Source organism: Trichechus manatus, unplaced genomic scaffold, assembly GCF_000243295.1.
Source record: "Trichechus manatus latirostris isolate Lorelei unplaced genomic scaffold, TriManLat1.0 scaffold00159, whole genome shotgun sequence".
NCBI lineage: Eukaryota > Metazoa > Chordata > Mammalia > Sirenia > Trichechidae > Trichechus > Trichechus manatus.
In genome coordinates, this window is record NW_004444095.1 from 6,143,866 (window position 1) to 6,167,249 (window position 23,384).

Sequence of the window (23,384 nt, forward strand, 5' to 3'; positions counted from 1 at the left end):
CAAAGCCATTCAGAATTTGCCAGAGAACCTCTACCCAGTAGGCTGTTCAAAAATGCTAGGCCATTATAGACTTCAGAGAAGTGAGCTTTATGGAATTCAATGACAGAACAATTTGTTGTGGATGCATTAAGCAATATGCTTTTAACTTACTGTCTAATGATAAAAAGTGCCTAGTAGGGTTAAAAACCACACCTGTACCATTTCAGTGACAGTCAGTGTCACATGTAATTTTTGTTTAGCATGTGAGCTATATCTAATTAATCATACTGCCTTACTGTTGTATATACTTAAAATATTTTACAATTTCACTTTTAATGGACACATCATACTCTAGAGCACAGTAGCTAAGTAAGTAGGCTCTGAGGCCTCATAAACTTGGTTAGAATTTCCTGGGGCCAGCTGCTCAAACTCTCTGTGACTCAGTTTCCTAATCTGTAAAGTAGGTTATTAAGGGTATCTAACTCAGTTGTTGGGAGGACTAAATGAAATAATGGACATAAAGCATTTAGCAGAACACCCTACACCTGGAAAGCACTAAATATATATTACACTTATTTTAAAAGATATTCTGGAATATTTGAGAATCATGATGTCTCTCTTTAGAAATATTTCCCCAAATGGATGCATTATTTTTAACCCATAGTTTTCTTGTTCAAATAATCATCTAGGAAACATAAAGACTTTATTCATTTTTCCTTTTAAAGAGATCGGAATATTATTTATTATACTGAAACTTCTCATTATTTCCTGGAAGTATATTATGAAAAAATATAAAACATAAAGAAAGCCATAATAATAACAGTTATAATAATAATAATATTATAATGATAGTAGTAATAATACCTTTCAGGTTACAGTCTATGATTTCTCACGAAAGCCCTTCTAAATAGGTAAAACACGTATTGTTAATATCCAGCTACTCTCCCCATCCCACATTTTGTTTTAATAACAGATGAGATATTTGAGGATGTGAGAAATAAAATCATATGGCAAACTGGTGACTCTTCATCTACTGCTCTTTCCACTATGTCATGCTAGCTAAAACCTCTTCCCCTAGTATATCAGAAGAATATAACATTAGGATTAGTCAGAAAATCTTTTTAATTTTGCCAGTGTGTGTCAAAGTTGTGAAACATGAGCTATATATATGCATATGTATGTATATCCATATAATATATATATCCCATACTGTCAATAGAATTATTCCATAAATTGCTTTAAAATCAAAATTAACCACCAAGATGGTGCTCAGAATATACTATTTTACATTCCCTGATGAACATGTATTGCTAAGGGATGCCTTCCTAACTGGTCCAAAATTCAGGCAATCCATTCTATATTCATTAAATACATTTATTGTGCCATGTGGATGCATGGGTGAAAAGGAGAGATATGATACCTGGACTTACAGACCTTAAAAAATATCAACATTAGAAAGGGATATAGATAATAGGCAGGTTACATCTCACTGTGGTAACAGCCATGCATGACAGTGGACTTGCACAGTGCTATGAGTGTACATTGGAGGAACATAATATCCCTACATTCAAGGGCAAGAATCTCGTGTAGGATGAGTAGGGACTACCTTGGCAAAATGATGCGATGGGGGAAGAAAATGCTCCAGTCACAAGTAAGCTTATCAGCAAAGATCAAGAGTCTGAAAGAACTCAAAAAGTTTAATGTGGCTTGGGCAGAGAGGGCAAAATGAGAATAAAAGGAGAATGAAGCCATTGGCTGGGGCAATGTCATGTGGGGGCATTTGTAGGCTTCATCCTAGCAGCAATGAGATTTTATGGACATATTTTATGCCTTAGAATGAAATGATTGGATTTCTGGTTTAGAAAGATCCTTCTGGCTTAAGTGTGAAGGATGGATTGGGAAAGGAGGGAACATCATAGGAGGCAGGAGAACAGTTTAGAAACCTTTGGAGTAATCCTGGAAAGACAGTATGGCAGCCTGAGTGTGGAAAGTGACAGTGGAAAGGGAGAGAAGTGGATGGATTTGAGAGATGTTTAGGAGGCAGAAAGGATAGGGACTGGTGGACTTGAAGCAGAGTGTGAGAGACAAGACATTGTCAAGGATTACTAAGGTTTCCAGATCGGGCACTGAGATAAATGGAGCTAGATGGTAGATGCATCTACAAATATGGGCATACAGAAAAAGGATACTTCAAAAAAGGAGTTCAGTTTGGGCCCTACTGTTGTTTGGGTGCCTGTGGGCATCCAAGGAAAGATGTCCAGAAGGTAGGTGAATATACAGTCCTGATTCTCTGGAGCAAACACTGGGCTGGAGATAAAACCCAAGGATTATAATTAAAGTCATGGAAGGGATAAGAAAAGAACGGTGAAGGGAGAACCCTCACTGATATAGAACATTTAAAAGGACAGGTAGAGGAGGAAGTGGAACCCACAAAGTTTGCTCAGAAAGAACAATCAGAGAGGCGAGAAGAGACCCAGGGAAGTATCCATTTGATGAACTGCGGGGCATATAGTGTCCCACCTACATTTTCTCTCTCTGGAGTTTCTTGGGAAACTGCTTTCCCACTGACAGTAAGTGCTCCTGGCAGGGAGGGACCTGCAGAGATGGATTACCCAATAAGCACGGTATGCATGGGCTTACTTGTGCTTACTTATTAACGGGTAGTTTACAATTTCACCTTTTTTTCACCACAACAAAGATGCAGTGAAACTCGTGAAATTGTGCAGTACAGATTAGTAAGCAAACGCAAGTAAACCCATGCATACCTTGCTTATTCTAAACCTGTGCATACTTTGCTTACTGGTTAACCCACCCCTGGTGGACCTGTATAACTGTTCGAAACCAAAGAAATGGGCATGTGCTGGAGATTACTGTTTTTACAGGGTATTGTATTAGGTGTGTGCAAAAATTTTATCTCTTTTGGCTTTTGTACAGCGAGGTAAACCTTGTAAGCATATTTCTGGGTTCCTGTGTTTTATTTGGAATTTGAATACCTCATTTTCAGGTGCCATGTATTGTATGTACCTGCCAAGGGATCTACAAGGCAATGCAGAGACTGCAGCACTAAAGAGATGGAGACTCGAACCACAATTATGTGCAGCCATTGCAAGGTGCTTTTATATGTTATACCATGTTTTGAAAAGTTTCACCAAATAAAATCAAATTGCTAAGATAACATGATTTTTTTTCTTGCCTCATCCTACCAATCTTACCCCCAGAGTCCAGAGGGACATATGTACCCCACATATTACCCATAATACCTACCAAACATTCAGACACACTCAGTGATTCAGCATGCATTCCATTAATGAAAAAAAACCTTACATCAACAAAAAAATTAAAAGCAGAAAATAATTCAGTCATTAAGGGGGTATTGTATGTGAAGCCCGGAGAGAATTTAAAGAAAAAGAATAGTTAACAGTGTCAAATGCTGCCAAGAAGTCAACTAGGCATATATTATATAATGTATAATGCTTCCTCCCCATCCCTGATGTTACCTTGATGGTCAAGGGAGGTATGCTAAGTGCTTGGTTTCCTCAGCTCCTTTCCTCCCCCTCCCTGGGGAATGCAGTGACTTACCTGATTGGTAAATTTGGGGGAAATGAATTGGGTATGTATGGACTGAGTCCTCCCATTTTCCTCTTTGGGAATGAGTCTGTCCACTAAGAGGATAAAGTCTCCCCTCTCCTCCCTGCTGTCATAACTGGAAACTCCCCCAAAGCAGCTAAGAGGGAGGTAGAAGTTGAAGTGCAAGAGAAAGCAAGGTTGGTTGAGAAGTGAAGTCCCTGGGTAATGGCATTCAGAGAAAGGAATGATCTAAGGCAGGAGAGAGTTCTGGCTCCTAGCTTTGCAAAATGAGAGAAAGGAGATGATGGTTTCCAATGCATGCTTGGTGTTTAGAAGTTCAGAGTGTTCCTGCCTGGTGGTCTCTAGTTCTTCTGAAAAGTCATAAAAAGATTCAGACAGAGGTAGAACAAGACTGAATAGATTTCATAAGAATGGTAAAGATTTGAAGAAACTAGTATAGAGAACTGGAGAAAACTTGGTTAAATATAAGAGAAGACATCTCAATCAGCACTGAAAGTTAAGGCTTTGACAGTCTGCATGCAGGGGATTTTTCTCCCATTCTCCATCATTTCTTGTCCTCTGGGATTTACTCCATCAATTACATTCCCCTCTGTTTTGTATTTCAAATATCTCCCTCCTCACTAGCTTCTCTTCTATTGTTTTTAGACCATCTCATCATTTCCCCTACAGCACCTTCCAACTGGTCTATTGGCCACTCTCTGTCCCACTCTAATCCATCTTACACCCCACCAACTGTTGTCTTTCTAAATCAATGATACTTGAAAACCACAGAAGGTTTCCTGCTATGTTCAGAATAAAGTGCCCAGTGGTATGGCCCCTAGGTACATTGCCTGTCTTATATCTCCCATCACACTCCAATACTTTTGCTATACTGTCTTTTTTCCCAAATCATTCTGTTCAAGGTCATCATTTATCAAGCTCTACCAAATATGTTAGGTCTTCTATAAATTTATCCCAAACCACCAGCATCAGCATTAATTTCTGCACAATCTGCACATGTGAAACACTTCAAAGGACTCATATAGAGAGTTCTTGATTCAAACTTCTTTGTATTAATTTTATTTGTGGGTATTTCACTAAATTGTCTACTTCTGGAATTGAGATACTTTCATATTCTACTCTCAATGATAAGCACAGCTCCTAGCAATTTTAGATGTTTAACAAACCTACATTAGTTTTAAATTCACTTTATTTTTAGATGTCAGCCTTAGATAACAAGAATGTATACTGTGAGAGTTAGAAAAGACTCATGTAACTTACCATTCTTTAAAACAATTTTTCGGTTATGAAGATGAATTGCCATATATGGGTGAAGAGTAAGAATGCAGTTTTCTGCTGTTGCAGTAACCGGCAGAGAAAACCTAAAAGTGCAAACATTACATTTCAATAAAATAAAATTTCCAGATACTTTAAATACAACAAAATACTTTAAAGAATATCAAATGGATCAAATGCCCTTAATGATCAAGGCATGAATTATGCATCATTTATTCTTTAAAACATATTTGTAACCACCTAGTATATCCATTTGAATGGTTTAAAAAATTGTTACTTTTAAATCTTTTTAACAGAGATTGCAAATTTCACTGTTATGTGTACTCTAGAACACAGCTTGTAATTGTGCAAGTTCACAAACACAGATGCAGGCAATTTTAGAGTTGAAGGTGCCTCAGAGGTAACTCACTTACGTTCCTCTTCTATTGACTCCCAGATAAATGGTCTCTAGCCTTAGGTAACACTATCAGGGAGGAAGCGCTCATGCCTCAGAGACAGCCTATTCCATAACTGGAGAGCTTTAACTTCAGAAGTTCTGTCCAGAGCATCACAGAACAAATCTACAATCTGACCCCTATTAGAGTCCTTCTAGTATTTAAACAGTCATATTTTCTCTATGGTTTACCTTCTTCAGATTCCAAACATTTAGAACATACAAGGGTTCTTGTCACTGCACAGTCTCCAAATCTTTCACATACTAGTCTAACTTCTTTAGATGACCCTCTTGTTTTGTGTTCTTCTTTACATGTGTCTGAGAACTGAAAGCAATGCTACAAAAGTTATTCAACCAGCAGAGAGAACTATTACCTTCCATAACTTGTATATTCTATCCTAAGAAAGCACTGTTAAAAAACAAAACAGAACAGTTACCATCAAGTCAATTCCCCATGTGTGTCACAGTAGAACTGCACTCCATAGGGTTTTCAATGGCTGGTTTTTGGAAGTAGATTGCCAGACCTTTCTTCATAGGCACCTCTGGGTGGACAATCAGCTAACCTTTCAGTTAGCAAGGACTCTTAAGAAAGCACCGTAAGACTGCATTATTATTTCTACCAGCCACAAAACATTCTTAGATTATACTGGGCCTCTACCTTCTGTGACAATTCTGTCTTTGTGCAACTGATTTTTTTTGTAAATAGAAGTGTTACATTTTATGTTAATGGTTTCAGTTCTGCATTATAATATGTCAAGAAAATTTTACTCTCAAATCAGTCATTTTTCATATTAGTCTTTCCATCTATTTTATGGCCACTGGCCAATGTGAAATTCCAAAATTCCATGTTTTAATCCAAGTTTAAAGAAAACAAAAACCCCGTTGCTGTCAAGTCGATTCCGACTCATAGTGACCCTATATGACAAAGTAGAACTGCCCCACACGGTTTCCAAGGACCAGCCAGCGGATTCCAACTGCTGACCTTTTGGTTAGCAGTCATAGCTCTTAACCACTGCACCACTAAGGCTCCAATCCAAGTTACTGCAAATAAAATGTAGAACTGGTCATAACTGAAATATACATATGAGTTGTCAAAGACTTTAAATCTAAAGATATGTGACATGTAATTGAATTACTTCCAACTCAGTTCTGCATATGATATTTTCCATGGGGAATACATCTTTTTCTCTTGATCATTTTATATTTATTAAAATTTTAGGCAAAATACCCATACTAAGGATTGTATTCCTTATCATTCCATCCTAAGCACACGCATCAGATTGCTATGCTCAGTACTAAATTTCACTTGTATATGTATTTTTTCTTCTTTTTTTCATGTGTTGCCCTTCTTAGAATGAAATTCAAAATTATTTGAGAGCACTAAGCCCTACTTTTATTTACACCAAACATAGTGATCAATCAAAATTCCCATAACTGACCCGCTATGTTTACCAAATAATTATCTAGATTAAATAACATAATTTATCAACAGACACCATCATCAAACAAAGAAACAAAAACCCAACACTCTAGCGAACGCTGTCGATGCTCTTGGATCCAGTTTACCTGTGCTGTGCTTTTATCTCCTAGGGTGGGATGGTGGGGTAACTGCAGTCTTCTTCAGAGAACTACCCTTGGGCTACTGGAGCTCAAGGCCAGAAGTTCCTGGAAGTTTATGTCCCCTGGGCAGGCCCATAGCCAATGCCTATGTGAAGTGGGAGTTTGAAAACCCAGCTCCCTTGTCTCAAACAGAACAAAAATTCTGTGGTATAATTTCAGCTCCGGAGAACTCCACGAAATCAAGCTGAGGTTGAGACTTTGACTAAATCCCACACTTATTTGGGGTGACTGATTCCCTTTCCTGCTTCCTCTACTCTCTTACTGCTTTTTCCTGGGAGAACTTCCTTAATAGATCACATATCCATGCATCCTCATATAAAGGTCTGCCTTTGGATAACACTTCCCAAGACACCTACCTAATAAACAAACTGAAGAAGCACTCTCAAGCATTTGTAAAATGGTAAAGGATTAAGGAAACTAGGGTTGAAAAATAATACTTTTATTCCATGGATCAAATTAGAATAAATATACTAATAGATATATATTTTTTCACAAAGCCAATCTGTTGAAGATGAAAACATTTGATTTCAGATGCTCCCCAGAGTAAACATTAACCAACATATATAAAACTGACTTGATCTAGTTCTGTGCAGCACATGATACAGAAACTGTACAAGTTATATAGGCACTTCATATATTGGTATCATTATTATGAAAAATACTTTAAAACAAAAAAGGAACTTGCAGTTAGTAATACTAATCCTCTATATGTTAGTATATTTCCTGGAAAATGGGACTATTTATGGTACCTCGTTAGGAAAAATTTGCTTCTTCCATTTGTTCATTAGTGTTATGGATTCAATTGTGTCCCCAAACAATGTGTGTCAAATTGGCTAGGCAATGATTCCCAGTGTTGTGTGACTGTCCAACATTTTGTCATCTGATGTGATTTTCCTATGTGTTGTAAATCGTATCTCTGTGATGTTAATGAGGCAGGATTAGAGGCAGTTATCTTAATGAGGCAGGACTCCATCCAAAAGATTTGGTTGTACCTTGAGTCAATCTCTTTTGAGATATAAAAGAGAGAAGCCAGCAGAGAGACAGGGGGACCTCATACCACTAACAAAGTAGCGCCAGGAGAAGAGCATGTCCTTTGGACCTGCGTTCCCTGCGCTGAGAAACTCCTAGACCAGGGTAAAATTGATGACAAGGACCCTCCCTCAGAACCAACAGAGAGAGAAAGCTTTCCCCTGGAGCTGGGGCCCTGAATTCAGACTTCTAGACTACTAGACTGTGAAAGAATAAATTTCTCTTTGTTAATGCCACCCACTTGTGATATTTCTGTTGTAGCAGCAGTAGATAACTAAGACAATTAGGTAGCATTGTCTACAAGCAGATCTTTAGATGAGGATTCATGGCTATGGATTTCCTATGCCAATCTATACAGATTAGAAAAATTAGCAGTAGGGGGTTTACTCTAAAAATACTCAATATAAGTGTTACGGTAAAAATGAAAAGTCACTCTAACACCAGGGATTTCAATTCCATTCTGGGGTTTAAATAACAATGTTCAGGCATTAATGATTTAGATTGGTTGCTATGGACATTCTTGGTGACAGCAAGGATAATTTTATGATGAGGATTTTGATGAAGGTGATTGTAATAGGTTGTACTATTTGTGCCAAGTACTGTGCTGAGCACTTAATACGCATTATTTCATTTCCATAAATCCTGTGAAGAGTCTTAAAGAATATGTATTATTACTAAATAGACAATAGATAAGTGGTATCTTTGGTGAAGGGTGAGACAGTACACAATACTGGGGAAGCCAGCAAAACTTGTACAAGGAAAGGTCATGGAAGCTCCATAGATACATCCAAACTCCCTGAGGGACTGAACTGCTGGGCAGAGGGCTGTGGGGACCATGGTCTCGGGGAACATCTAGCTCAACTGGCATAACACAGTTTATAAAGATAATGTTCTACATTCTACCTTGGTGAGTAGTGTCTGGGGTCTTAAAAGCCTGTGAGCGGCCATCTAAGATACTCCACTGGTCTCATCCCTTCGGCAACAAGGGAGAATGAAGAGGAGAACAGGATACAAGGAAAAGATTAGTCCAAAGGATTAATGCACCACAGCTACCAAGGCCTCCTCCAGACTGAGTCCAGTACAGCTAGATGGTGCCCGGCTACCACCACTGACTGCTCTGACCGAGATCACAACAGAGGGTTCTGGACAGAGCTGGAGAAGGATGTAGAACAAAATTCTAACACACACAAAAAAGACCAGATTTACTGGCCTGAAAGAGACTGGAGAAACCTCGAGAGTATGGCCTCCAGACACCCTTTTAGCTCAGTGGTGAAGTCACTTCCGAGGTTCAGTGTTCAGCCGGGGATCGGACAGCCCCATAAAGCAAAACGGTACTAATGAGGCACAGCAGTCCAGGGACAAGGACTAGAAAGCAGAAGCGGACAGAAAAGCTGGTGATAGGGAACCCAAGGTTGAGTAAGGACAGTGTTGACATGTAGTGGGGTTCTTAACCATTGTCACAGGGCAACATGTGTACTAACTGTTTAATGAGAAACTATTTTGTTCTGTAAACCTTCATCTAAAGTGAGAATAGCAGCACAACTGGAAGAACGTAATCGATGTCACTGAATTGTGCATGTAGAAATTTTTGAAATGGTGTATCTTTGGCTATGTATATTTTCACCCCCCCAAAAAAAAGAAGGGAGAGTGTTGCAATGTCATGGGGTTGTTAACCAATGTCATAAAACAATACGTGTACGGACTGTTTAATGAGAAAATATTTGTTCTGTAAACCTTCACCTAAAGTACAATAAAAAAAGAATATGTATTATTATCTTTTCCAGTCTTCTTCGGTTATGATACCAAGATTCTGAAAAACTCAATGATTATTTCAAGTTGCACAATTAAAAAAAATATAAGGATCAGGTTTAAGTTCAACTTGCCTAAAACAGAGCTTTCTTTTTAGTCACTGCATGGGAATGTTTAGCTTCCAGATCTGCCTTGCTGCATATAAGCTCAAACTTAGGAACACTGGATAAAGTCATAAAGATGACGATGAATGTAAGCATTTATGACCTTTTCCACTAACTTTTCAATTATCTAATGAAACAACATATCTTTTAATAATGTATGCTTGGTCTAATAATGTTCGATTATGTAATTTACTATTAGAAACTAGTTTAAATAAAAAGCATTTTCTCTTTTCCTGAAGCTATAAACATTCTCCTAGATTCTTAGGAAGAAACACATCTCTTAGAAGAAAACATAGGAATTAGGCAATGAGTTCTCAGACATGACACCAACAGCATAAGCACTGAATGAAAGAAAAAAAAGATAATATGGACTTCATAAAAATTAAAATATTTTGCACTTCAAATGATACCATCAGCAAAGTGAGAAGACAACCCAAAGACTAAGACAAAACATTTGGAATTCATTTTCATGATAAGGCACTTGCATCTAGAATATATAAAGAATATGAAATTATGTTCAACACCATTACTCCTTAAGGAAATGCAAATCAAAACCCACAATGAGATATCACTTCACATGCATTCTAATGGCTGTAATTAAAAAGTCAGACAGTAAGAAGTGTTTGCAAACGTGTGAAGAAACTGGGACCCTTATACCGTGCTGCTGGGAATGTAAAATGGTGTAGTCACTTTGGAAAACACCTACCAGTTTCTCAAAATATTAAAAAAGATGTTATTATATGACTTTGGGATTACATACCTAGGTATCTACCCAAGAGAAATGAAAACATGTGCCCATAAAAAGACTTATACACAAATGAGCATAGCAGCATTATTCATAATAGCCAAAAACTGGAATCAATCAAAATGTCTGTAGGCATCATAGGAATCTCTAAATAATATTATGTTGAACCAAAGGAAATTGCCACCATTGAACTTTTTTAACCTACTGTATTGGCAGTTTATAAGGTTTGGCCAATTATATTCGTCTCCTTCAATTTGATGAACACACACACACCATATACCTCTTCCCAGGCTCAAGCAGGCATTATGGCCTTAATCTTATTTGCTTTTTCTCCATACTACTGAATTCTAGGAAGGAAGCTACTCCATTCTAGACAAAGTAAAACCAACAAAAAAATCAAAATGAAAAAAGTAAGTCAAATAAGAATGTTTTTTTAATCTATAGTAGAGACTAACCAATAAAATGCAAATTATATTTTTATGAACCACAGCTTTGAATATGAAAAACATGATGACCACAAATAATGCATTAAATAAAGTGTGGAAAGTCTCATCATTCATCTCCCTGGTCATTAGTTGCTAAATAATTAACACTCTAATCACACATTTCTCTTTCCACATCATTAGTGTAGATAAGAGACTCTTACGCTTGTCTGCCCAGATTATTTTAGAGCTGAAACTTTGAAGCCTCATGTTAGATATCTGTAATAAATGGCCTGGTAATTACAGTATCACTTTCTACTGGAATATGAAGTACTGTGATGGCCTGTCAACAATATATCAAGCACCATGAGAAATATTACACTATTTATATATTTTTGCTCTAAAGTTTTGCTCCTATCTCTACTATTTAAAGATAGACCTGGCAAGCTAAAAGCAGTACTATTGAATATGATTTTAATTTATAGATAGAGAGAGAGAACAAAAGGAAGAGGTAGAGCTCTGGTGTGTGGTTTCTAGTAACAAGTCTCTCTAGTCTTAATATGGTTGTCTGTCCAAACCATCCTCCACAAGACAAAAACCAAAAAAAAAATCTGTTACCCACAAGTAGATTCCAACTCATGGCAAACCCATGCGTTACAGAGTAGAACTACTCCATAGGGTTTTCTTGTCTGTAGTCTTTACAGAAGCAGATTGCCAGGCCTTTCTTCCATGGCACTGCTGGGTGGGTTTGAACTGCCAATCTTTTGGTTAGTAGTTGAGTGCAAACCATTTGTGCCACCCAGGGACCTTCTCTACAAGGCAGTTAGATCAAAATTATATGTTGGCAAAACTGGCAGTGGCAAGTTCTTGACCACTAGCTGAAAAGTTGGCAGTTCAAACTCACCAAGAGGCTCCTTGGAAGACAAGCCTGGTAATCTGCTTCTGAATGGTCACAGCCTTGAAAACCCTATGGAGCAGTCCTATTCTGCACATTTTGGGTCACCATGAATTGGAATCGACTCAACAACAACAAAAAATAACAACAACATGAAGGGTTATAAGAAGAATTTACTGCTAAAACTGCTTTGGATTAATGCTTTATATTTCCATATATAGGGCTGAATAAACTGAGAAATAGGAGAAGGAGAAGAAAGGATGCTGGGTCAAGCCTTTGAAAATGGTTTTCATCTTAAAAACCACTACCACCAACACCAACATCCAAAAGAAGTACTTATTACTATATATCTAGTATTTAAGTAAAGACTTAATATCAGTGGAATACTTTTAAATGACAAGTACTTGCTTCAGAGGAATTTACCACACAACAGACTTCCTTGAACAACCTTTCTAAAGTAGCTTATATGTTGCAACCCACAAGAATGTCTCTTTCACAAGTGAGGGCATCATAAGTCATTTTTTTAGTCAGTGATAATGTCTCAGAGTTTATATTTATTTTTAATACATAAAAAAGATGCAAAAGATTCATGATCATGATATAACTCTTACTCATTTGCTTTTCAATATTCTTTCTTGGGTGGGACAAAAAGGATTACTATTACAGCTACTCTTCTCGGCAGTGCAATAATCCACAGTATATGTTATCTGCAGCCCATAAAGTCACTCTTATTTATGAACATTAGTAATCCTAGAAACTGCATGCTAGTTAAGTAAATTAGTCTCCTAAAATAGAGTTTAGGTTTGATCTAAATGTGCCTATGTCCATGGAAGCATGTTGCATATGTGAATTTCTTCCTTTAATTTGCATCATAGCAGAATAAAGACTGAAATATTAACCAAGAATAGAAACATATGGTCATTTAGCAACACTGTAAACTTATATAAGTTTTTGATACATGAATCATCTCATTTGCAGTATACCCGAGAATTTGTAAATAATCTTGTAATTTATGTGGACCATTTTTAAATCTGAAAATTTTATTTAGAGCCCATTTTCACAAATTTAAATTGTCACCATTGATATATATGTATATATATATGTATACACACACACACGTTAATTCATATAATCAAATTATTTTAATATTAATTAATATATTTTATTTTAATTATGTATTTCTATAATATAAATAATTCCTAACAGTGATATATATATATAAAATCATACGTTACTATGTTTTCTTTTTAATATAGTATTTCTATGGCAATGTACTATAATTGCATTGTTAACACAGTTTAAAATGGGGTCTCCATGAAGGAATTGTGACAAAAAATAAAATTTACCACCTCCTAAATATGTTATGTTTGGAAAAATTATATACATAAACACACATATATATGTATATACATAATATACATACACAGATATTTGTGTATATGTATACATATGTACACTACGAAGGCATAAATGATGCATTTGTTTCTTTTAGGTCTTTATGAATTTATATAAATTAATATGATTCCAAAAATACACTCAGGAGAAATATAAACTTCAACTACTCAGAAAGAAAGAAAGGTTACTTTAATACAGTAAATGGCATTGCCTTAGGCCCCAAAGATTAGAATCTCTAAATAAGGTAGCTTTCTCTAACACGGTCAGCCATATAATGCCTAACAATGCTGAGTCGAAAGTGTATTTCTAAGCCATATGAACCATTAGCTGTACCGCTGTTTGTATGCTTACATCTTTACTGGTTAATTCCAAAGAATTTAGAGCAGAGGCACTAGCTATTAAATACGTTATATGGGTCAGCATTCTCAACCTGCTGGAACCAAATCTAAAACTCCTCCCATGATGACATGAACTAATACAAAACAGTAAGCTCATTTTCATTAAACCATTCTTTAGAATTTTGCAATGTACTTTAGTTTAGAAGACAGTTATGATCTAGCTAAAGCATAGATTAGGTAATTTATATAGGTTATTTTCATTTTATCTCTTAGAAGATTGCAGTACTTTTTGAATGAAAATAACAAAAGAAGCCATACTTATCCTTTGAAATACCTGGAATCACTCTAATGCAGGAGTTGTTAAAAAGAGATATCAGCACAGGTTGAGGCCAGGGTTGGTCCTACAAGTTAGCAAAGGGGGCCATCAACTCAGTGACTTCCTCCGAAACAAACCTTTGTTCAAAATTATTTCTTCTACCATCTTGCCAAAGGCCTGGAACCCCACCATGAAAAATATGTTCTCCTGAAGAATATGTTTTATTATAAATTAGTAGCTTTGTGGTTATTATTAATGCCTAAGCAAAGACAGTTATTAGTGATCAACCAGGCCATGATGAAAAGACCACAGGGGCTTGGTCTGGCACCACTTTGAGAGGGAATATGGTTGCAGAGGGTGGAGTCGCCTAGGGACTCCTGGCTTTAGAAAAGTGTCTCAGAAGGGAAATAAAAAGAAAATTAACCAGGAACTATGATGTAGCAAATACAGCATAAGGCATCCTTATCTAATATTCCACAGATAGATAATCTCTTTCAGGGTATTCCTATTAATATATAATTCCCATCAAAAATAAGTCTAATGATGGGAAAACAGCGAGTTTATTTGCATTGTTTTTTTCCATTCCAGTAAGAGGTCAAGGAAACCCATCCAAAGCATCGCTCCTCAATATCAATAACAGATCTGGAATGGTGAAAGTACAGAAAGTTATCCATCATCTACGAAAATGAATCCCAAACTCTGGGCTGTGGGCCCCCAGGGGGCAGCTGAAGCCTAGAAAGCAGCAGAGGCTCTGCACACCCTTATGCACAGCAATCAGTCTAATAAATAATTTGCTTAACATATGTTTTTAAACATGAATGTACAGATGTCAGTGCATGCCCTAGTAGCTAAGAAAATGAAAATTTCCTTTAATGTGCTGCTTAATTTAGAGGAACTTTTGGTCATACGGAGCCCTGGTGGAGTAGTGGTTACGAACTATGGCTGTTAACCAAAAGGTCGGCAGTTCAAATCCACCAGCGGCGCCTTAGAAACCCTATGGGGCAGTAATACTCTGTCCTACAGGGTCGCATACAACAGATAGTAAAATGTAAGTACTTTCATATAAAAGGTCTAGTAAATAGTTTGAAGTTAAAAGAGTGTGCAGTAAGTGAAAATGATGAAATCACTGCTCTTTGGCTTGAATATAGCCTGGAATTGAGCACACCAGGATCCCACTAGGTTATGCAAGCGTGAGATGAAGATCATTTTGAATAGAAAGAAGACTAGTGACACTCTAAAACCAAAAGTAGAATTCTAAACTACCTATTGCATTTCAGCAGGGGATAAATAAATCAACTTCCTTTGTCGATTCTTCTTTCTATAGATTTTTAGGGAAAGCACTATGTCTAGCAAGGCCCTGGAAAATGTCAGATTCCAATGTCTACAAACACTTGTGAGCTGGCTACAGAATGCAGCTGGAGACTGACTCTCACCATTACCTGGAATATGGTATTAAGATCACGGAGCTAACATTTGCTGCTGGAGTCTAATTTGGAAAATAAAACCCTTAAACTATGATAAACCTTCGGTTTACCAGTTGTCAAGAGAATAATAGAAAGTGAGTGTGGGAGGAAAGACAGGCATGAATGAATACAAAACAGAATCAATTTGCAAGGCCATTTCAACAAACTCACTGAAAAGGTTTGGAATTTTAGTAACCACTACAAGGGTTATATTTGGAAGTTTAGTGATATATAAACTATTTTATTAACAAATAATAGATAAGAAATACTAAATTATACATCAAACAAACTGTTAAAAAATCACTGTATTTTCTGAAACTTCATATTTGCTAGAAATAGAATATGACTTTCATTATCAAGGCCACAATTTTTTTTTTTTAACAACTAAACTTTTACGACGTTTGGAACAAGATTACATAGATTCATCTGTGAATGAGTAGCACTTTATTTATATGCACATATAATTTTTAATTCTCTTTCATTTCAAAGGATGGCAAATGTCCTACATTGCAATCAGTCACTATGTTCTCTTATTTATTCCATCTGAATCACTCCTTCTTTCCCACCTACACCACTTTCTTTTTATTCTATCACCACTCTAGCTCTGCACTTCCTCATAGCATCAGTGTGGCATAGTTTATTTAATGATCTCTCTACTTATGCCCTATCTCCTTTCATAGTCACCTTGCACGTAAGTGTCTTATCCGTTCTATCTGGCTGGAAGCTTCTTAAAGGCAAAAGGCAAAGACCAGCACATAGCACCTAAAGATACTTGAAAGTTTTGACTACATGGATGGATGGATGGATGGAGTTTGACATCCTTATTCAAGATACATTTGAGCTAATACATAAGAATACTTTGTAGCCATCAAAAGGTATTCCACAAGTGTAACATTCAATCACTAACTATCACAGGTTGAGTTTGCCTGAAGCAGACAGACACTGGGGTTTACGAGGTTTATTGGGAAATAACTCTTGTATAAGAAATATGGAGGAAGCATACTGGGGCAAAGAAAAAAGTAGAACATATCTGCAGGGTGTTGAAACCTTAGCAAACCTGGCAGGGAGCTCTGGATTGACCTTCAGAGTTTCTGGCCTCAGGCTTAAATATCTGGGCTTTTAATCACCATTCCAATCAGTAAGGAGATGCAGGCTTTCCTGGTGGGGTGCAATCTAGGGCCAGGAAGCTCCCTGTAGCTGAGAAAGAACCTGTAGGAGCTGACAAATGGAGGAAGCCTGCTAACTACACTTCACATGGCCTGGCAGCAAATAATTCCTTGAAAAGGTATATGGGAGTTCAGTTCTACATCTTCTACCTTAATCAATCTAATTTATATTGATTTCCAAATCAGAAAAATCTAAGAAGTGAGATAATCTCCTATAGGAAGCTGTGCAATTTGCTAACCCAGAACTCTTGAGTGTGCAAGGTAAAGAATACCCTTAGAGTAAACAATTTGACCTTTGATCTTGGTTCTTGAGAGCTTGACCACACCTCAGGCCAATGAGTGGAGGCTGACCAGACCAAGAGGGACTACCTGGGGTCCCAATGCTGACTAAGCCTCAGGAGGCATGATGTAATCTATCATGGTCATGTGGTGAAGCCAATAAAAGGCCTTGGAAGACAGGGGCTCACTGGAGCTTCCTGTGTTGAGAGAGAGTGAACATCTGCTCTTGGGAGGGTAAGCACGTCCCCTGGGGACATGGAAGCTCTGTCCTCCAGGACCTCGCAGTAGGTATTTGTATCTTTTTTCCTGCTAGATTAAAGACAGCCCTTTCTCTGGAGTTTGTGAGTTGTTTCAACAGGTTATTGGACCTTAGCCCTGGGTGAATGGAGAAGAGTAACAGAAGGGCAAGTACCCACTGACCTAGCCCTGGGTGAATAGGGATGAGAGAGAAAGAGCTGTGGGGGGGTAGATGGGGCCTGCACTGAGCAGGGAAAGGAAGCAGAGATTTCCTCAGGATTCAGGTAGTGTGTGCAGTGAGATTTGTTATCTACCACACATTTGGCAGCAGAAGTGGGTGATCTCAGCCTCTCTGGACTGGTTTGACATCGTAGGGTGTTTTACGACAGAGCGTATAAATATTGGTCAATACACCATCGAGACAGCTCTGCTGAAGTGAAAATGAGACTTAATGGCCACTCAAGAATTCACACCTCCCCCCTAAATCTGTGAAGCCCTTTGGAAAGTTCAGCCTCTTGGGAAACTGGTCAGAATTCTATTGATTATAAATGGGAAATGCCATTCTTAGTCAAATTTCCTCATGTCCAGCTCTTATTAGTTAGTCAATCCCCACTATACATGCCACGTATCACTCATCCTTTACAAAAAGTACTATTCGAATACCTAATGACCAAACCGATCCAGTGTAATATTAAAAGATATGATTTTATCAAGTGGAAACCAAGTTAATACAAGTAGATGAATTTGAAATTAACGGTCTACGTATATCCTCCAAGATTCTTCAAAATGCCATTCATCTTTAAATAAAACCCAAGCACATAAATAATGAATTTTAAGTAGCCTGCTAAAATTCTGAAACCTTTAATTAAGTCATTTAAAAATATTGGCTTCTATTCAGTTGGGATACTGAAAACGTTCAGGCTACAGGTAAAGGTTAAAAAAGTCAAAGAAAATGAAATAATTACATAAAATTAAGGGTATTAAAGCAAGATAGTTCAACATATGTCATAACAGTCAGTAAATGAAGAATGGAAGAAATACAGTTACTTTTAAGTAGAATGGAAATTTATAAACAGGACAATGTATTTTCATTAGTTATATCTTACTCTGCCTTTATGTTTAACCTAAGGGACATAAATGAATTTTTCTTTCCAAAAACACCCTCTGTAAGCATAGAGCATAAGACTGACTATCACCTGTCTAATGGGCTTTTTGGAGCTCTGGTGGTGCAGTGGTTAAAGCACAAGGCTGCTAACTGAAAGCTTGGTGGTTCAATCCCATCAGCTGCTCCACAGGAGAAAGATGTGGCAGTCTGCTTCCATAAAGATTATAGCCTTGGGAACCCTATGGGGCAGTTATACTCTGTCTTATAAGGTCACTATAAGTCAAAATTGACTCATTGGCAGTGGGAGTGGGTAATGGGCTTTTCAGCCCTAAATTATAGAAAATAATGATTATAGAGAATTAATGACTACAGAAGTTAAATCATGTTATGATTGGGAAGGGATACACAGAAGACCTTTAGGGTGCCAGTAATCTGTTTCCTAACCAAAGTTGTGGATACAACAGTGTTCATGTTACAATATTTTGTTAATATATGCAAATAAATTTTATGTATTTTCCTTATATTGTTTAAAGTTAAAAAAATATTTTGGAAACAAGTTAAAAATAAATAATCAAAAAACTAACTTGTAAACTAAGATACCCTATAAACTTACACCACTGTGACAACTGAAAACTGAGTGCACATTTAGAAACGATCGGGAATTTATTTTGCATATGTGCAATCAGTGCTAGGAGGTGGGCATTTAGGAATTTCAGCACAAATATCTCCCTACATTATCCACAAACCAAAATTATAATCAACAGTCATAGACAACAGAAGCAACCTCTAGTAGTCAATGGAGAAAAACACAATATGAGACTTCCTGGAAGATGCTGGCATGAGCAGTTTTGTGTTTCCTTCCATCCAAGCTATTACAAGAAAAACAACCAAAAACCAGTTGACTCAGCTCTGTAAGATCTCCAAAAAGCAATCCGAGAGTTGCAGCAACTAGAGAAGCGCTAAATCAAGAAAAAGGAAACTTTTAAGTGGTTGGAAAACTTTTCTTTCTAGTGTTTGTACTCCCTCTTCCAGTTCTATGGCACAGGCCACCATGTGCCCTCAGAGACGGGGCCCATATTCTGACTCCGGAATGAGCAGAGTAGGCTTTGCTTTTGCTGGCAGGCTGTCGTGTGTGTCTGTTCAGATATGCCCTGGGGCTGCCGGAAAGACTGAAAAGGGGCTATCCTCCTGGTTTAGCCTTCCTCTGAGCTCTCATGGGGTAGGGAGAAGCAGTAAGTAATGCCTGAGGGCTGTGGCTGCCCTTAATCACCTGAGACTAAATAGGGTGACTGAAGCACATAATAGGCTCCTAAGGGTAGGAGATGTGCTGGTTTAAGAGTTTCCTGCAGAATTTAGCCCTTTCCAAAGCATTGTGTGTACAGAGGAACTGAGAAAGCCATACACATGTGCAGGACAAAAAGCATGAGCACCAAATACTTAAGAATAGCTTATGCTCTCACCTTGCAGGAGCAAGACGTAGCAGTCTGCTTCTGTAAAGATTACCACCTTGGAAACCCTATGGGGCAGTTCTATTCTGTTGTATAGGGTAACTATGAGTTAGAATTGATTTGACAGTTTGGGTTTATATGCTCTCCCTTGGGCTGATACAGGCATTCACATCAGGCTGATCCCTAAGCTGAATATGGGCCAGGGAACAGAGTCCTTGGTGCCCATGCACATACAAGAGGACAGATGCTGAAAAAATAGGGCAGACAGACTACTACAGCCAACAACAATTAAATATATATATATATATACATATATATATATATAATTTCTAAACCCTGGGGAAGAGAAAAAAATCTGAGACTCAGAGCTAACACATAATATTTGAATGTCCCAGTTTCACTAAAACATCAGAAAGCATACAAAGAAACAGAAAAAGACATCCCATTCAAAAGAACAATAGAAGACACAGAAATTGTCATTATGGAAGCCCAGATAATGGACAGACTAGACAACTTTAAAATAACAGTATTAAATATGTTCAAAGAACTAAAGCAAAACATGGATAAAGAACTAAAGGAAATCAGGAAAACAATATATGAACAAAATGAGAATATCAGAAAAGAGATAGGAACTATAGAAAGTTACTAAACAGAATAACTAGAGTTAAAAATACAACGATTGAAATGAAAAATTCTCTAGAGGGGCTCAACATCTGATTTGAGCTGGCAGAAGAAAGAATCAATGAACTAAGAATAGAAGATAATTTCATCAACATGAAGGGGCATTTAAGAAAAACCTACAGCTAACATCATACTCAAACTAAATGACTGAAAGTGTTACCCCTCAGATCACGAATAAGACAAGAATGCCTGCTTTAACCACTGATACTCAACATTGTGCTGGAAATTGTTGTTGTTGTTCTATGTCATTGAGTAGATTCCGACTCATAGCAACCTTATAAGACAGAGTAAAACTGCCTCATAGGGTTTCCAAGGAGCCGCTGGTGGATTTGAACTGCCAGCCTTTAGAATAGCAGCCTGAGCTCTTAACCACTTCGCCACCAGGGCTCCCTGGAAATTGTAGTGAGATAAATTTGGCAAGAAAAAGAAATAAAAGGTATCCAAATTAGAAAGGAAGAAGTAAAACAATCTCTATTCACAGATGGCATGACTCTCTATATATAGAAAATCCCAACGAATCTACAAGAAAGCTACTAGAGCTAATAAGTGGAATTAGCAAAGTCACAGGGTACAAGCTCAGCACACAAAAATCAGTTGTTTTTATACACCAATAATGAAAAATCTGAAAAAGAAATTAAGAAAACAATTTCATTTACAACAGTATCTAAAGGAATAAAATACCTAGGAATAAATATAACCAAGAGCATGAAAGACTTGTAAACTGAAAACTATAAATTATCACTGAAATAATTTAAAGAACTAAATAAACAGATAAATGGATTGGAAGACATAATATTGTTAAGATGCCAACACTACCTAAAGCAATCTATAGATTCAATGAAATCCCTATCAAAATTCCAAAAGTCTTCTTTGCAGAAATAGAAAATCTAATCTTCAAATTCATATGGAATTGCAAGCAGCCTCAAACAACCAGATCAATCTTGAAAAGAACAAATCAGGAGGACTCATACTTCCCAATTTCAAAATTTACCATAAACCTACAATAATCAAAAGCCTGGTACTGGTATAAGGATAGGCATATAGACCAATGGAAGAGAATTGAGAGTCCAGAAATAAACCTATTTATCTATGGCCAATGGATTTTTGACAAGGGTTCCAAGTGAGTTAATTCAATGGGGAAATAAATCTCTTCAGTAAAGGGTGTTGGGACAACTGAGGGCAAAAACATGTAGTTGGCCCCATACCTCACACCATATACAGAAATTAACTCAAAATGGATCAGTGATCTAAATATTAGAACTAGCCAACTTAGTGGAGGTGCAGTGATATTTCATTGTGGTTTTTATTTGCATTTCCCTAACAACTAATGAAGTTGAGCATTTTTTTCACGTGCCTATTGGTAATTTGTATTTATTCTTTGGTAAAATGTTTATTCAAGTCCTTTGCCAGGATATGCATTGAGCAAAACCAGTATCAGTTTCCATGATGACTCATTTCCAGTTTATTTTATTGAAAGTCTTCAACAATAATGAGTGGCAATGCCTTATCAGATTAATGACAGGAAGCAAAACAAGGTTTATTATGAATCAAAAAGTGTTATTATTCCATAACAAGGCTGACAAAATGTTTCCACAATATAAGAAAACTATTACTGGATGTTTACACAAATAATACATGTTATACGTTTTTTTTTTTTTTTGCCTACCATGCCCTCCTCCTGTGATGTATTTTCATAAGCTTAATCATTTCTAGTTTTTGATTTACAGTGAGAGACATGAGAGTCTTTCTTTCACTAGAACACTTAGAGGGCACTGTAGGGTTATTAATTGGCCAAATTTCAATACTGTCGTGTCTCAGGGCATAGGGAGGTCCGAGGAGAGGGAGAGAGATGGGGGAATGGCAGGTTGGTAGAGCAGTCAGAACACACAACATTTATCGATTAAGGTCACCATCTTATATGGGCACAGTTTGTGGTGCCCCAAAACCATTACAATAGTAACATCAAAGATCACTAATCACAGAAAACCATAGCAGATATAATAATAATGAGAAAGTTTGAAATACTGCAAGAATTACCAAAGTGTGACACAGAGACACTAAGTGAGCACATGCTGTTGGAAAAATGGTGCCGACAGACTTGCTCGACACAGGGTTGCCACAAACCTTCAATTTGTAAAAAAAAAAAAAAAATGCAGTATCTATGAAGCACAACAAAACAAAGCACAATAAAACGAGGTATGCCTGTACATGCAGATAAAGGCTGTTAGGTGGCACAAGCGGTTTGTGCTCAACTGCTAACTTAAAGGTTGTGGGTTTGAACCTACCCAGTGGTATCACAGAAAATAGGCCTGACGATCTGCTTCCATTAAGATTACAGCCAAGAAAACTACAGAGCAGTTCTGCTCTGAAACACATGGGGTCACACGAAATCGATTCTACTACAACTAACAGTAATAACAATGTACCAGGTAGAGCACCTGCATGGGCAAATGGTTAACATGTTTGGCTGCTAACCAAAAGGTTGGAGGTTCAAGTCAACCCAGAGGTACCTAGGAAGAAAGGCCTGGCAATCTACTTACAAAAAATTCAGCCATAGTAGCATTAATCTAAAAAATGCAAAATAATAAATGTTGGAGAGGTTATGGAGAGACTGGAACACTTATACACTGTTGGTGGGAATATGAAATGGTACAACCACTTTGGAAACTGATTTGGCACTTCTTTAAAAAGCTAGAAATAAAAGTACCATATGATCCAGCAATCCTGCTCCTTGGAATATATCCTACGGAAATAAGAGCCGTCACATGAATAGATATATGCACACCTACGTTCACTGCAGCACTGTTCACAATAGCAAAAAGATGGAAACAACCTAGGTGCTCATCAACAGATGAATGGATACAAAAATTATGGTACATTCACACAGTGGAATACTATGCAACAATAAAGAACAATGATGAACCCGTGAAACATCTTATAACATGGAGGAATCTGGAAGGCATTATGCTGACTGTATTTAGTCAGTCGCTAAAGGACAAATATTGTATGAGACCACTATTATCAGAACTCAAGAAAAGGTTTAAACACAGAAGAAAA

The 23,384-nt window shown here is 37.2% G+C and overlaps 1 protein-coding gene across 1 annotated transcript in view; it reads right to left on the reverse strand.

Annotated features, from left to right (window-relative positions):
- Window positions 1-23,384, reverse strand: part of CFAP47 (cilia and flagella associated protein 47) — a 431,188-nt gene that overhangs the window by 309,890 nt on the left and 97,914 nt on the right. Inside the window, exon 27 of the mRNA XM_023740562.1 lies at window positions 4,828-4,928. Coding sequence (XP_023596330.1) covers window positions 4,828-4,928 — 101 coding nt within the window. The remainder of the gene's footprint in view (window positions 1-4,827; window positions 4,929-23,384) is intronic.